The sequence below is a fragment of the Dendropsophus ebraccatus genome, chromosome 15 (genome assembly GCF_027789765.1).
Source record: "Dendropsophus ebraccatus isolate aDenEbr1 chromosome 15, aDenEbr1.pat, whole genome shotgun sequence".
NCBI classification, from domain to species: Eukaryota; Metazoa; Chordata; class Amphibia; order Anura; family Hylidae; genus Dendropsophus; species Dendropsophus ebraccatus.
The window spans coordinates 4,867,477-4,882,631 of NC_091468.1; the positions used below are offsets into that span (position 1 = coordinate 4,867,477).

The window sequence follows — 15,155 nt, forward strand, 5'->3', positions numbered from 1 at the left end:
AGTTGATGCTTGAGCACTTTCGAAATCAGAGATCAGTGCACAGATCCTGCAGGCGCAATGCAATCTACTGCATGAGCCGGCAACATTTAATAAGATTTATGATCAAAACTGCCTCGCCTACTTGATTTTTAAGATTCTGGTGAGCTATAACATTTTAGAAGCTCTTCTTTCATTTGGTTTTATCCCCCCCCCCCCCCCCCTCGTCTAATAGCATCCTCGAAATATCGTTTGTCTATTTGCAACTTTTTATGACACTTTTAATAGTTTTCTTTATACCCCTGTTAATAAAAAATAACAGAGGTATAAATTTTGCAGATTGCAAGGAAGATTAAGGAAATGATCTGTGTGAATGGCATTGTTCATCTTTTATTATATGGCTGATGATGTCTAATTTGGTGATTCATTGACTAATATGGATTTATTATTATAGGTTGTATTATGGGCACTCATTAAAGAGGAGCAAAGTTGCAGAACGTTCCGGTTCGGACGGACCTGAACACTCGGTATTTGATTACCGGTGACTGGAGAAATTGGATGTAGCCCAGGAGAGTCCTGGAAAACCTGGATACCACCATAGGTCATAGTCCGTATCCATGTTTTCCTGGAAGCCCTAAGACTGCATCCAACTTCTACAGCCACCGAGCATCAAATGCAAGTTCACTCATCTCTAGTACTCATAAAGGAACATTCTAGACAAACCTGCAGGGGCAGTATGACACAGGGACTTAAAGGGGTTTTCTGGGACTTGAAAAACATGGCTGCTTCCTCCCTAAACCAATGCCACATGTCTCATTCTCAATCTTGTTCACTTTAGGCTTTAGAATAATCAACGGACCCCATTCCCTTGTATGAGTGATGGAGTGGTGTGACAGGCGCAGTGGTTCCTGGGCACGAGCTGTGTAACCCTAGCCTCATGGAGTTGACTTACAATAAAACCCGCCGGTGCCAGGTAGGTAACTGGATGTTGTTTTCTTCATCCACTCCCCATCACACTGAATGAACGCCCCCTGCCCAGAGTACCCCTTTAACCCTTCATTTTTCAATTTACATCACATGCATGTGTAACTGTATTGTTACTAGAGATGAGCCTAACTCAAGAAGAACATAATTCGAGTACGCTCAAGTCTGATTGTTTAGCATTTGAATACACATGACTGAAAAGTTGGATGCAGTTCTAGGGAATCCTCATGGATACAGCTTCTGGCCTATGGTTGCATCCATTTCCAAGACTCCCTAGGGATGCATCCAACTTCTCCAGCCATCAGTATTCAAACGCCAAAAGATCTTGAGCATGGCCGAGCTTAGCTCTTTTCTAATTGTTACCACTTTACTTAGAAGTAGAAGAGCAAGAAGAAGGATAAGTACTACAGGCATACAACCCTGATCCAACCCATAAAGGGAGAGCTTCACACCTGTTTCTTTTGGATCATATTGAAACGCTAAAAGGCCTCGTGGCGTAAAAAAATACAACCAAAACCGACGCATTGTAAACAAATGCTCTTAATCATGTGATGAAAGTTGACAGGTTAAAGTCCCTTCTCTGAGACCCACCATAGGTCCCCTGACCTGGGATCTGATGGTTTATGTTTCCATCATAATAAAAAAATCTAAATTTTTTTGTGATTTTTAACTGATGGATCCAATACTTGTTAATTTGTGCAATATCTGCATGCTAACAAGCATAGAAAGAAGAAAGAAAAAGAATAAAAAAAGTTGACTAACCTAACCCACCTGAGCTTGGCTCACACGGATCAATGTCCTCATCGTCCTCACTTGGACATTCAGCTGAGGCGACCAAGATGTCATCGGAACTCTGCAAGAAAACGAGATTCGTGTCAGAACTTTCCCATTCTGTTGTGATGCCTGGATACAGAAGGGCTCGTATACTGTATATAATAGAACATCTGTAGACTCTAAAAGATGGGAGAAACCATTATGCAAATGGATTCAATATTTAAGGCAAAAAATAATTAGATCTTTATGAACATATACTTTATTCATAGTTCATTTAGTGCAGCCTTGAGGGAAAGACACAAGAAACTTACCAGAAGAACATCAACAGATCTTTATCACGGCATTCATTGTTCAAAGAGAAAAGCTATGTATACGAGGTCAATGCCAATGGATGTGATATAACATACAGCTCTTAGTTATGTTTTATAATACCCTCATATGGATTACCATTATAATTCCGCCATATGTTTTACCCTTAAAATACCCTTATACAGTTTACCCTTATATGTTTATAATACCCCTACATGCCCACAGAGTATTGCAATACACAGCACATGATATCATAGGGTCTCAGCCTTTTCCAGACTTTCAAAAACAGCTATAGACCTATATAGATGCTATATGTGCTCGTGCTCACATTTCTCCTATGGCTCCAATATAAAAAAAATATGCTAAAATGGCCACTTGGATGCGATCATCGATTTGCGTAAAACCGGATTTCTGAAACACATTTTCAGTTCCGTCACACATTATGTATAATTGGAATTGCGATCTTCTGCGAGAAAACCACTTTTGTAGACGACAAGTTTTCAATTTTTTTTTAAAGTAATTGTTTTAAAGTGGTTTCACTCTACCTAAATGACACGATTACAGACAGGAACTTCATGAACAACATTAAAGCCAATGACTTAGAAAAAATAAATCAGTGCTTCACATCAGCCCTTAAAAGGGTTGTCCAGCCACAATCATTGTATGCAGGCGATACTACACCAGCTATTGCACATTGCGTGTGGGCATAGCTCATTGGAGCCTAGATCTGCCCCTCCACGTCTCAGATACTTCCAAGATGGGAAATGAGAGGAAGCAAGGCTGAAGCCTTCTGCTCCCTTAACAACCCCTTTAGGTAAGTCACTAAAGTTGATTGGAAGCACCAAATTTGAAGAGATTGGTTAATCACCTAACCAGTAGGGAGTCTCATGGTGATCAGGCAATTGGATTTTAACCCTCTCCCACCTCTGCACAGTAAGTTAACGTCGCTGCAGCCTATGCCTGGTGCTGCAGCGATGTTAATTTACTGCAGGGAATGACACAGGCGTAGGAGCTACGCCTGTGACATCGGCGGCGGGTCCCGGCTATCGGTGATAGCCGGGGACCTGCTGGAACTCTCGGCATCGGAGCCACACTCCGGTGCTGAGAGTTAGCCCATAGATACTGCAGTCAGCAAGACAGAGGGAGAATTGTCTCTTCGGTGTCCATCAGGGCTCTGCGAACTTATCGCAGAGTCCTGATTTTAGCCATAGAAACCGGAAGCCTCAGGCTTCTGGTTTCTAGCTACGGAGGCCGGCGAGGGACAGGAGGGAAGGCAGTACGCGCGTCAGGCGTGCGGCCGGGCGCTCTGCCCCCTCACTTCTCTCCCCTGCAACTTTCTTCTGTCCCACCATTGTGAATACATGCAAGCTCCACCAGTGGGGATGTCAGGATCTAATGTGTTTGAGGATGGAAATATGACATGTAAGGGTTCAGTTTAGTTTTAGTATTTTGCATCAGTATTTGTGATCTGAACCGAACAATTGAACCTTTACAGAGAGAAAACTATGATGAACAGATCTCTGAACTTCTTCCATCTTTCAGACTTACTCTTAATTTTGGCTTCCAAACACTTATGTAAAATACTGATCAATATACCGCCACGTGCAACCAGTCTTATATGCCATACAGAACACTAATAGCAATCAATAGGGTTTACGCCATCATGTTGGTATCACCTTGATCGCACAGTTCAAATATTTTTATGCAGATTTTTAGTGGCGTAAAATGCGTGAAATCTGAGTTCCTTAAACCTGACTCTGGTCTCTTCAGGCTAATGTCACATTCAATTTAATTAGTGAAAAGAAAAAGGGAATAATTTGCTAGTTATACATGCTCGATTTAATACACCATGGTAACATGGGAGCATGTTGTTTCCTTCAGTCTGATGATTGACACATCTGGGCTGACATCATTTTACCTAGGACAAAGAACTTTTGTCATTTTTTTCTTCTTAACAGGTAAAATCATTTCCTATTTTCTGTTGCGCGGAGACTCTGAAGAAGGACAAATAGACCGGGCTTCTGAAAACAAGCCATCATTGTGATGGTAATACAGCCGGCGCCTTCATATAACAAAGGCAATTTCTTATCCTTTTTTATCTCATCAACAGTGTCTCTATGAAATATACAGTGTAGACTTGAAATCTGCACATTCAAAGTTGGGTTATAAATATTCAAGCATTCCATGAGTTTTCTTTTTTTAACGGGTTTCATCAGTGAAGAATCCATTCAGCGGCTGCTCGCGACTTGGGAGATTATTTGATTTAATGACACGCTGCTACTGCATTGTCTTTACAGAACCTAATTAAGGAAGTAACTAGAACATAATAAGTCATAGGCAATCACAACACTATCAGAAACTTAAAAGATGTTGACTCTTTGAAGATGAAATATCTCAGGGTGAGTTCTGTGTATCCGTGCTTACTTTTATGTTAGGAGTACTCCTGGTAAAATATAGGTCAACTCTACAGTACTACAAACACTAGGGAACTATGACAACACTGACGTCCAGCAAGGACTGGTAGTAATAGTTTGGTAGCCGGACGTATAAGAGCCTTTTATTAACTTAAAGCAGATGGCAGCAAACCAAACCAGGTCATCACCAAACCATAAGCAGCAAAAAATATAGACAGACTCCATTGTTACAATGGTGTATGATTAGCTATGAAATTGTTATCATAGTGAAACCATAGAGGAATTATAATGGAACCATAGGTCTTGAATTATAGAGCTCTCCATGTATGTAAAGATGGAGGGATCTGTCAGTCAAGGTTGGTGGGGAAGAGAGAAGCTACATTTCTGTCCCAATGATTTGGAGTTCCATTCCTAGCAGGGTTTATAATTATCCTTCCTGGATTTTAGAGTGACCTATACACCATTGTAGTAAGGGAGCTTATCCCTGTTTCATGCTGCCTGTAGTTCAGCAGCATCACAATGCAGTATTTCATGTTGTCCAACCAAAGCTAGTTAATTGTAGGTCCCATCTTTTAGTCAAAGTGTCTCTTGCTCTGGAAGTGATGTGCATAATGGATGATTTAATTAAAAGGGTGCAATACTCTATCCCCCCAGTGGTGGCACTGAGGAGTAACTGAACAATTGTTTCGAGGTTCCTCATTTAACTCACAATGAATTACCGGGGATCTCAGTAGCAAATAACCAGATATTAGCCTTTTGTTAGGACACTCTCCTATCTATAACAGATTGTTAAAAATGGACAACTTCTTTAGGGCCAAGTGGGCTTATTACAGGTATCTTAAAGGCAAGATACTCCCTATGCTTGTAGTAAAATATGTATGTCTTCCTTGCTATTATATAAATATACTACTGTGATACTATGGTGTATATAATATAACAGTGACCATGAGAAAATCTTCAACAGGTGGCAGCCAAAAGTTCTTTCGGCAGGCAGCAACTTCTCCCGGTCTATCCACACACCTGAACACACCTGGACAACCCTTTAAATTATTTAAAGTACATTAAACACATTTTTTGATTTTCAGAACCTCCTTTCTAAAACCTATTGGAGAGCTTCTAAAGCTCCATCACTCTCATCCAAGCAACCAAATACCCTCTGTGTTTCTTATGCAGGAAGTCCGATAGAGCATCACGGAGAACTCTTAAAGAGAATAATAGGAAAGTTCTTCAGTGAGTTTTTCATGTGTTTGATGTGCTATTATACCCATGTGCTGATACTGAAGGTACAATCCAGAAAGTAATGTTCTCAATGCTAATAAACATTATTAGTGGGAGCAAATCAGCTCCTGTAGCTAAGCTGCCAGATTCACACACTTAGCTTCGTCAGACTGAGCACAATCTCTTATTAGTGCCTCTATTATCTACTTAGTGCAGATATGTTTTTGTGTGCAGTACAGTGAAATTGAACATATAATTCTTTTATTTATTTTTTTATTTATTGATTTAATGCAAAAAAACCAAAAACCAAAACAAAAAAACAATAGGATCTATACTATTTAAAGTGAATGTTTCACTAGATACATCTTTTTTTTTTTTTTTTTTTTTTTTTACATTAACAGACCGATGATGGCGCAGGGTTGCCAATGGCACAGTCCAGTTTTTGAACCACAGTTTGGTTACCGTGCACGGTCCTGTCTATTCCGGAGCAACAGCCCACCCTGGAGCACAGGGGTCAGGCCTGCTGACCCCCAGTGTGACGATCTCCCCTCCATTGATTCTAATGCAAGGCAACAGAGTTATATCTTGTGCTATGAAGTCATTGACACTCCTGAGATTTAGTTGAATTAGACCTTCACATTTGTTTCAGATTTGACCCTAAACTCCCTGGGCAAGATGCAAGGAGTATAAGGAATTAATTTTATTTGCTCATCATTATATGACAGTGAGTGTTGGGGGAAACTTATCAAGAATTCATATAGTAAGAATATCATTTGTGAGTCCTGGTAAAATGAAAGCTAAGCTTTGATTGGTTGTCAAGGGTCACAAATGACCTTCTTACTGTAAGACTGCTTGATCAATCTCCCCCTTAAAATTCTCAAGTGTCTCTTCCTCTTGTGTTGCTTCTCCGTTACATCCCTGGCGTTGCCTTTATATGACCTAGTTTTAAATCCAGAAAATAGGCCATTAGCATCTCATTTAAGAGGCAGTTTAATAACTTATTTAAAGATTGTAATGATATTTTCTGGATTTCATATTGGTGTGAGTGACATGAGTGTCTATGTTGGTTTGGTGTAGACTTACGAAGAAGCATTAGATTACTATATGCTCTACTGTAGCAAGCAAATAAACCCATCCCCACTGTACAAGGACACTATCTGCTTGCCTCTACAATATGGCAATCACTGAAGAATAAATTCTTTCTATATATTATTCTTAGTTATATAATCTTTTTTGTTATGTCGATGTGTGGCACCCAGCATCCCATCAGGTGCCCCATAGGCTAGAATGGGACACAGAAAAGGAGGTTTGGGCTCTTTGACATACTTTTCCCCTTCCGACTCTAGATACAAGTCTGCACGCAATGGAGATTAACTTATAAATTGCCGGACATATGTGAAAAAAGTCTTAAACCATATATTGTTGAACATATGAAGGGGTCATATAGCGTAACCTCTTTCTAAGAACATTTTTGTGAACAGAAAAAAGGTTTTAGAGCAATGAACTTTGCCCCCATATCATTGGATACTACTTGCTACTTACTAGAAGCTCTAATGCAAAATATGGCACATGGACCCTCAAGTTTCAAATGCCATTAATAATAGTGATGACTTCCTATATAACAGAGACCTTTTGCCAATTCAGGGACCTGGGACCCCATATTACCTATGGCTATGACCTTACGTGATGGAAAGCCTTGCTGCAGTCACCAAAGTGAGATGTACAAGAACAATATTGTAGTAATAAATGTTACATACAAATCATAATGTCCACAAGTACAAACCCTAACACCGCTATGGTACATTGAGCAATTCCGTTGACAATGAGCAAACACGGCCATACACGGACTGCTATATTTAGCTAATCCTGTATACCATAGACTTTCTCTATGACACAGTAATGAACTGGCAGAATGTGTAATTAATGTACCCTTCATTTTTTATGTTCTGCTTCATTCAAGTGTTACATTAACATAATTAGAAAATAAGAAAAATATGAAGGAGTGAAATTAAAATCCCGCACTGTCAACAAAAACGATGAGAAATCCTTTATTTTACATGTTACTGTGACCCCATCAACGTAATGAAATGTGTCAACCTTCATGTATGATCATCCAGATGAGTTACATTCTATGGATTATCAGGATATGTTTTCACAATGATTATACATATTTGCTTTGTTATTGGATGGTGCATGTTCTAAAACTGTGTGAATAGACCCAATACCCAATAGTGTCCCAATAACCACCATGACTCCCATCCCACATAAGGCTCAGAGTACAGATGTACCTAATCTGACCTTTCTGAAATTTTTTTTAAAAGCTCAGACTAGAAATTCAATGCAGTGTCGGGACACACCGGCAAAACCCTTAACAGCAGGAACTTATATAAAAATAAATGGGTAGCCACTTGAGGTGAGTGAACCAAACTTCACAAACTTAAATTCATTAAGAAAATTTTTTAACAAGTTTGTAAAAATGGCGGCCGCACAATTCTTTACACATACAAAACAAAAAATAGCCTATGCTTACCTTTCCGCGCTCCCTAGTGTCCTCAGTGATTGGCTGGAGGAGCTGTTACTGTCATCTCTAAAGTGACCAAAAATCTATCTATCTCCTATCTATCTATCTATCTCCTATCTATCTATCTATCTCCTATCTATCTATCTATCTATCTATCTATCTATCTATCTATCTATCTTCTATCTATCTATCTATCTATCTATCTATCTATCTATCTATCTATCTCCTATCTATCTATCTCCTATCTATCTATCTATCTATCTATCTATCTATCTATCTATCTATCTCCTATCTATCTATCTTCTATCTATCTATCTATCTATCTATCTATCTATCTATCTATCTCCTATCTATCTATCTCCTATCTATCTATCTATCTATCTATCTATCTATCTATCTATCTATCTATCTCCTATCTATCTATCTCCTATCTATCTATCTATCTATCTATCTCCTATCTATCTCCTATCTCCTATCTATCTATCTATCTATCTATCTATTGACAGACTAGATAGACCATAATTTTATTTCCGGTCCTCTATGTTTTATGGCTCATTTTGGAATATCCAGGCACGCTGTATTGCACCATTTTGCCTGTAGTGGCGCTGTAGCTTAATACCATGTGATCTGCTTATTGTTTCCTTCCATCAAAATGAAATATTCCCGTTCAGATGAATGTATAGATTTTCAGTCAATGCCATTTCTGCAACCAATTGCCATAAGTGACTTCCCCTAAGGGCTGAAACCTGTTATATGTTATGTCCATGAATGAACAGATAATTACTTTGTTACGCTGAACATTTTTTCATCCCTCACTGATCAATAAAATCTAAATTTTTATGTAAATTTTTTACACAATGGGTCACTTTCTCTTGTTTGTCCTTGTTATTCTTCTCCCTTTATCTGTAGAAGTCAGCGCCAGCACTTGCTGAATACGCACTCCACTGCAGAATCTCCTCGCACTGAGCACGGCAGCGCTTTTCAATTTCATACTCACTAAAAAGTAACTTCATTAAGTCTGAAGTTCAAAGGCGTCAAAGCTGCAATCCTTACAGATTGACTCACACACATTTTTTCGTTTCTTTGAAACCGCTGCTTCAAATCTCTTGAGCTCTGGTTTTTGGAATATTCATGTTTTTTCTATCCTTGATACGCGGAGTTCTAAATATACGCTGCCTGTTATACAATGCTATTATGTACCCAGAACTGATACTGGAGTCAAGAGCCAAACAAGCAGAATGGAACAATGGCACTCGTCATCTCTGGAAACGTCGAGAATGAAAAGGCTAACGTCTCGAATTCAATGCCTCAGATGCTCAGTCACACTGGTCCAGAATTACGGTAAAGTGCCACTAATACAAACCAAGGTTAATGAAATATTTATTCCTGTAGAAAGATTTACAAATAGAATTACAGAAAAGGCTAAAATTACATGAGAGCAAATAATGGCCGATAAACGGGAAAAGTTCTGCCCAAGTCTATTACTTCTTTTAAATTCATTAATGACCCTTGGGCACAAAATGGGAGCACACAGAATTGTTACGGATCAGTACTAGGAAACCTAAGGACTTCTACCTTAAGGACTGCGACATACATAGGGTAGGTTCCTGTACTCATTAACCATGATGGAAATGATGGAACCAGAATCATTTTATTTGGGAGAGATTCTCCGTTTTCCAAGTCTTCCAATTCTCCAGAGTCTAGAATGAGGTCCGCGACTGTCTCATGCCAGACTGGGGAAATTAAAACACATTTGGAACAAAACAAAATGAAATTCAGGTTTGGTGATTATTACTGGAGATTTGTTCAACTTTAGTTACTTGTGGAACTCCCCTCATAAAATAATAATTCATGTTCAGCACCATGTCCAGTATAATAACTTTCTGACATTTTATAGCCAATGTGATTCCTAACATATTTTTTTATAATTTCATTAACCAAATATGACCCCTTTCCCTAGAAAAGTGGAATTAAAGTCTTGACCACCGAGTGTCTCCTTTCTCTGCAATCCACTTTCTACTGTCTGCTGTCAGGGGATTTCTGTCTCTAGTAATAAAAAGACCCAGGACAGGAGAGAGCCGGACAAAGCCAGGGCTGTTAACCTGTAAACTAAGCCAGTTTGCTCAATGAAGCTGATCCACAAATGTAAATCAAGGCTTCCTATCAATATTACCAACTAGCCCGGTTCTGTCCCTTGAAATGGAGAGAATGAGAAATAGCTACTCACCATGGAGAGGACTCTATGGGGCTCAGCAACAGCTGTGAGGGGACTACTTTGTCACCTTTGCAGAAGAGTTAATGTAACAAAACCTGGCAAAGTTTGGTTTATGTCCAACCAAAAACAACATCTGCACAGAGTTTGTTCACTGTACAGTATGTCCTTGTGAGTTTCCTCCTACTTCCCCTATGAAATCACCTAAGCGACTAATGCAGGTAATGACGATTTCAGTAGAGTACTGCAGTGTCTATTAGTACTTTATAAACACTAGGAAATTTATGGAACTCAGTGAGGTATTTTCATTGGCTATAAAATGGCAAACATAAGGACAATGCATAAAATAATGATGGCGCATCCTGAATTCCCCATTATTCTTCTTTAAGCCCAATCCTATGTGACATACTGGACATCTGTTCCGGCTATTTCCTTGAATCACATAAACTATACTTGCCGGAACCATTGAAAAACAAAGTCAACGATGATCTCTATGTAGGTGAAGTTGAGTAATTTCCTTTGTGCGTTAGTATATTATACCATTTTTCAAACCGGTCCTGAATAACAAACTAACCTATAGTCAAAGTTCAGCACTGTCTTGGTATTTGGAGAGCTAATTATGCCAGAGGCTAATGCTCTATTTCAGTTCACGAGCAACTATATTACAAGTGACATCTGCCTTGCCAGCCACGTATGCACGAAATGCCAAGTTAAATTTCTAGACCTGGTTGTGTTATGTAGTATACTGTATATTATGCTGTAGGACCAATGAAAAGCCTGAATGTTAATATTATAATAAACATAATACGATAATACTAAACAAGTTTAAAAAAAAAAGTCTCAAAAAATTCATGAACGGTCCATAAATCGAAAGGGATTTCACCCTGGAATTCTAGATTATCTGTATATATATATATATATATATATATATATATATATATATATATATATATATATATATATATATACATATATATATATAGTATATATATATATATATATATATATATATATATATATATACATAAAGCATTTATGTTAATTTTTATACTTTTATCCTTCTTTTTCCTGCAGATGTCAATGCTAGAAAAAGGAAGGCAGAAGACAAATTAAAGAACGTTCTATCTGATTAGAAAGAATGATAGCGCTTGCCAGATGTACGGAAAATGTAATTACAAAAGTTCCTCTAGTTTTTGTACCGTCACCTTGATAAATATCTATGTGCTTTTTTTTTTAAAGTGTAGTTTTACGAGCTGTGTATGTGCACACCTAGGCTTGCCTTTACAACCTGCCATAAAGAGAGAAAATTAGGCAGCTTGGAATGTCACAAGAATTTTTGGTTTATGTGAAATTGTAATAAAATTTGCGCTAAGGTGAAAAAAAAAATAATTGTGTAGTTTAGCAAATGGTCTTGGAGACAGTTCTGCTGCAAAGTCTTGGGAACCAGTAAGGAATAAGAAATACATAATGGTCTGGGGCAATTGCCATAGATTATGAGGGTTACACAGGGTAAATAAGAGCTGAGAAGCCCTATCATGAAAACCAGCTGAGGACACAAGGACATAAACTGAGAGTCTCAGTCTGAGACCAGAAAGGGGATCTTCTTGGTGTTGCTATATCTCCCACCTCCGGTGTACTCTGTTTTGCAATGACAAATTTTTCCTTGACCCCCCCCCCCCAAGGCAGCCACAATGTTGCTACAAGGCAATGGTCATTATGGCCCCCCCGCTCTACACAGGGATAAATCTGATACTGATGTCACAGCGTTATCACAGCACATAGTGTTATCCCAACACAGGGATACAACACACAGTGATGTCACAGTACAGCCATAATACACACAGTGATGTCACAGTACAGGGATAATACACAAAGTGATGTCATAGTACAGGCATAATACACACAATGATGTCACAGTACAGGGGGGATAATACACACAGTGATGTCACAGTACAGGGGGGATAATACACACAGTGATGTCACAGTACAGGGATATAATACACACAGTGATGTCACAGTACAGGGATACAACACACAGTGATGTCACAGTACAGCCATAATACACACAGTGATGTCACAGTACAGGGATAATACACAAAGTGATGTCATAGTACAGGCATAATACACACAATGATGTCACAGTACAGGGGGGATAATACACACAGTGATGTCACAGTACAGGGGGGATAATACACACAGTGATGTCACAGTACAGGGATATAATACACACAGTGATGTCACAGTACAGGGATACAACACACAGTGATGTCACAGTACAGGGATAATACACAGTGATGTCACAGTACAGGGATAATACACACAGTGATGTCACAGTACAGGAATAATACACACAGTGATGTCACAGTACAGGGATAATACACAGTGATGTCACAGTACAGGGGGGATAATACACACAGTGATGTCACAGTACAGGGATAATACACAGTGATGTCACAGTACAGGGGGGATAATACACATAATGATGTCACAGTACAGGGATACTACACACAGTGATGTCACAGTACAGGGGGGATAATATACACAGTGATGTCACAGTACAGGGATAATATACACAGTGATGTCACAGTACAGGGATAATACACACAGTGATGTAACAGTACAGGGATACTACACACAGTGATGTCACAGTACAGGGGGATAATACACAGTGATGTCACCGTACAGGGGGGATAATACACACAGTGATGTCACAGTACAGGGGGATAATACACACAATGATGTCACAGTACAGGGGGGAATTATACACACAGTGATGTCACAGTACAGGGATAATACACACAGTGATGCCACAGTACAGGGGGGGGGGGGGAATAAAGTGATGTCACAGTACAGGGGGAATAATACACAGTGATGTCACAGTACATGGATAATACACACAATGATGTCACAGTACAGGGATAATATACAGTGATGTCACAGTACAGGGGGGATAACACACAATGATGTCACAGTACAGGGGGGATAATATACACAGTGATGTCACAGTACAGGGATAATATACACAGTGATGTCACAGTACAGGGGGGATAATACACACAGTGATGTCACAGTACATGTATAGTGCTATTGGTCGACAAGTAAGGTCACAGTGAAGGTATCAAACACAGGGTTGCATTGAGCTTTATATACTCCCTTCCTTAGTCATCTATAAAGGTACTTAATGTAATACTAATGGGCCCCTAATTGTTGGGCCCCATGTCAGCTGCTGTGTCTATTACTGTGCTGGTAGTACTAGTATTAGAATACGCCCCTTAAACATATCACAACAACTACTGTATGTGTCTGAGCCATCGAGTGAAGAGGTTGATCCCGTTCCTTATAATTGGGGCATGTAGAGAGCATTGTGGCTATTACACTGCATATTGAACCAACAAGGCTTTGTAATGCTATCGTTCAAGACGGAATATTGACGTTCACTACATCTCTCGGCAAATGTTTGCACACTTTGCAGCCTTCATACAGCCAAAAAAATCAATACAATCCATTAACATGGATTTGAAGGACAGGTGAGTATTATTGGCACAATTATATTCTGGATTCTCTCGTCTTCCAGGCGCATTTAACACAATGTAAGTTGTTTCGTACAAGCACTTTGTATTTTATGATGGAAGACATTTTAAGAGCTTCGGCAGCGCCTTAAACATGTAAGTGATACTAATGTAACAAGGCTTCTTATAGAAGGGATGAAGGCTTGGTCCTGTCACATAATGTTTAGATTATTGGTAATCGATGGACTTAAGCTACAAGAATATTCTACTCTCTTTCATGTAGCACAGTACAGTTTGCAACTCACTGTGACATCCTATGAGAATCAAAAATGGGCACAAACACCAAAGTAACCTTAAATGTACACACTTAAAGGGTACACATTTTATACTTAATTTAGGCAAAATGGTTAAATGAGAAAAACATTGGGAAAAGAAAAACAGTGCGGGCAAGGGGGTGGGGGTAGCATAATAAAAATGTATACTTACCAGTCCCTGTTCCCCCACAGCACCGCTCCCATATCCCACCAGTATCATCCTGCTCTCCCTTCTGCAATGACATGACCTGGATGATAGATCGCACACTCAGCCAGTCAGTGACCGGGGCAGGACACCACTGCAGTCACCGATTGGCTGAGCAGGCAATCCATCAGCTGGGGTGGGGATTTTCTCCAAAGTTGTGATGTACCAGGAAGCTGAAGAAAAATGACATGCGGCAGAGGTAATGGAGCCTGTTGACTTGCTGCGGAGGAGAGGAAACGGTAAGTATATAATTTTTATACTGTTTTCCCCACCCCCTGTTTACGCTGTATTTTTATATTTTTGTTCTCGAAGCAATAAGAAAGACTCAAGGGTCCTGCTCAATGCCACCACATGGGATAAGAACCATTGTAGTTTAAAAGTGCTGACATGTATGCATGTGGTACCATTAATTGTCTTTCTTATATAATTTTTAATTTGAAAATGTAATGTAATAAGAGTCCTGACATGACAGCTTCGGAGGGCTTGACAAGTCCAGGCTGCCATGACAACCTATCGGCACGCTACGATTGCATCAGAGCCCAGTATTGAACCTGTTAGCCGTCCCTGGTCATGTACTTGACCCCAGAACAATGCAGACAAGTGCCCCATGCTCCCATGATTGGTGAGTTCACCAGTAATGAATCCCCCAGGATATTCCTGTATTCATAGGAAAACTCATTTGCATGCTTAATAAAAATTAAGAAACTGGTCAACACCTA

The 15,155-nt window shown here is 39.4% G+C and overlaps 1 protein-coding gene across 14 annotated transcripts in view; it reads right to left on the reverse strand.

Annotated features, from left to right (window-relative positions):
- NRXN1 (neurexin 1) overlaps nt 1–15,155 on the reverse strand; it is a 1,072,395-nt gene that overhangs the window by 24,673 nt on the left and 1,032,567 nt on the right. For 10 of the 14 annotated variants that reach the window (XM_069954855.1, XM_069954851.1, XM_069954854.1 and 7 more), the window contains one exon: nt 1,723–1,813. In XM_069954855.1, coding sequence (XP_069810956.1) covers nt 1,723–1,813 — 91 coding nt within the window. The remainder of the gene's footprint in view (nt 1–1,722; nt 1,814–15,155) is intronic. The other 4 variants (XM_069954857.1, XM_069954850.1, XM_069954861.1 and 1 more) reach the window with 1 other exon arrangement.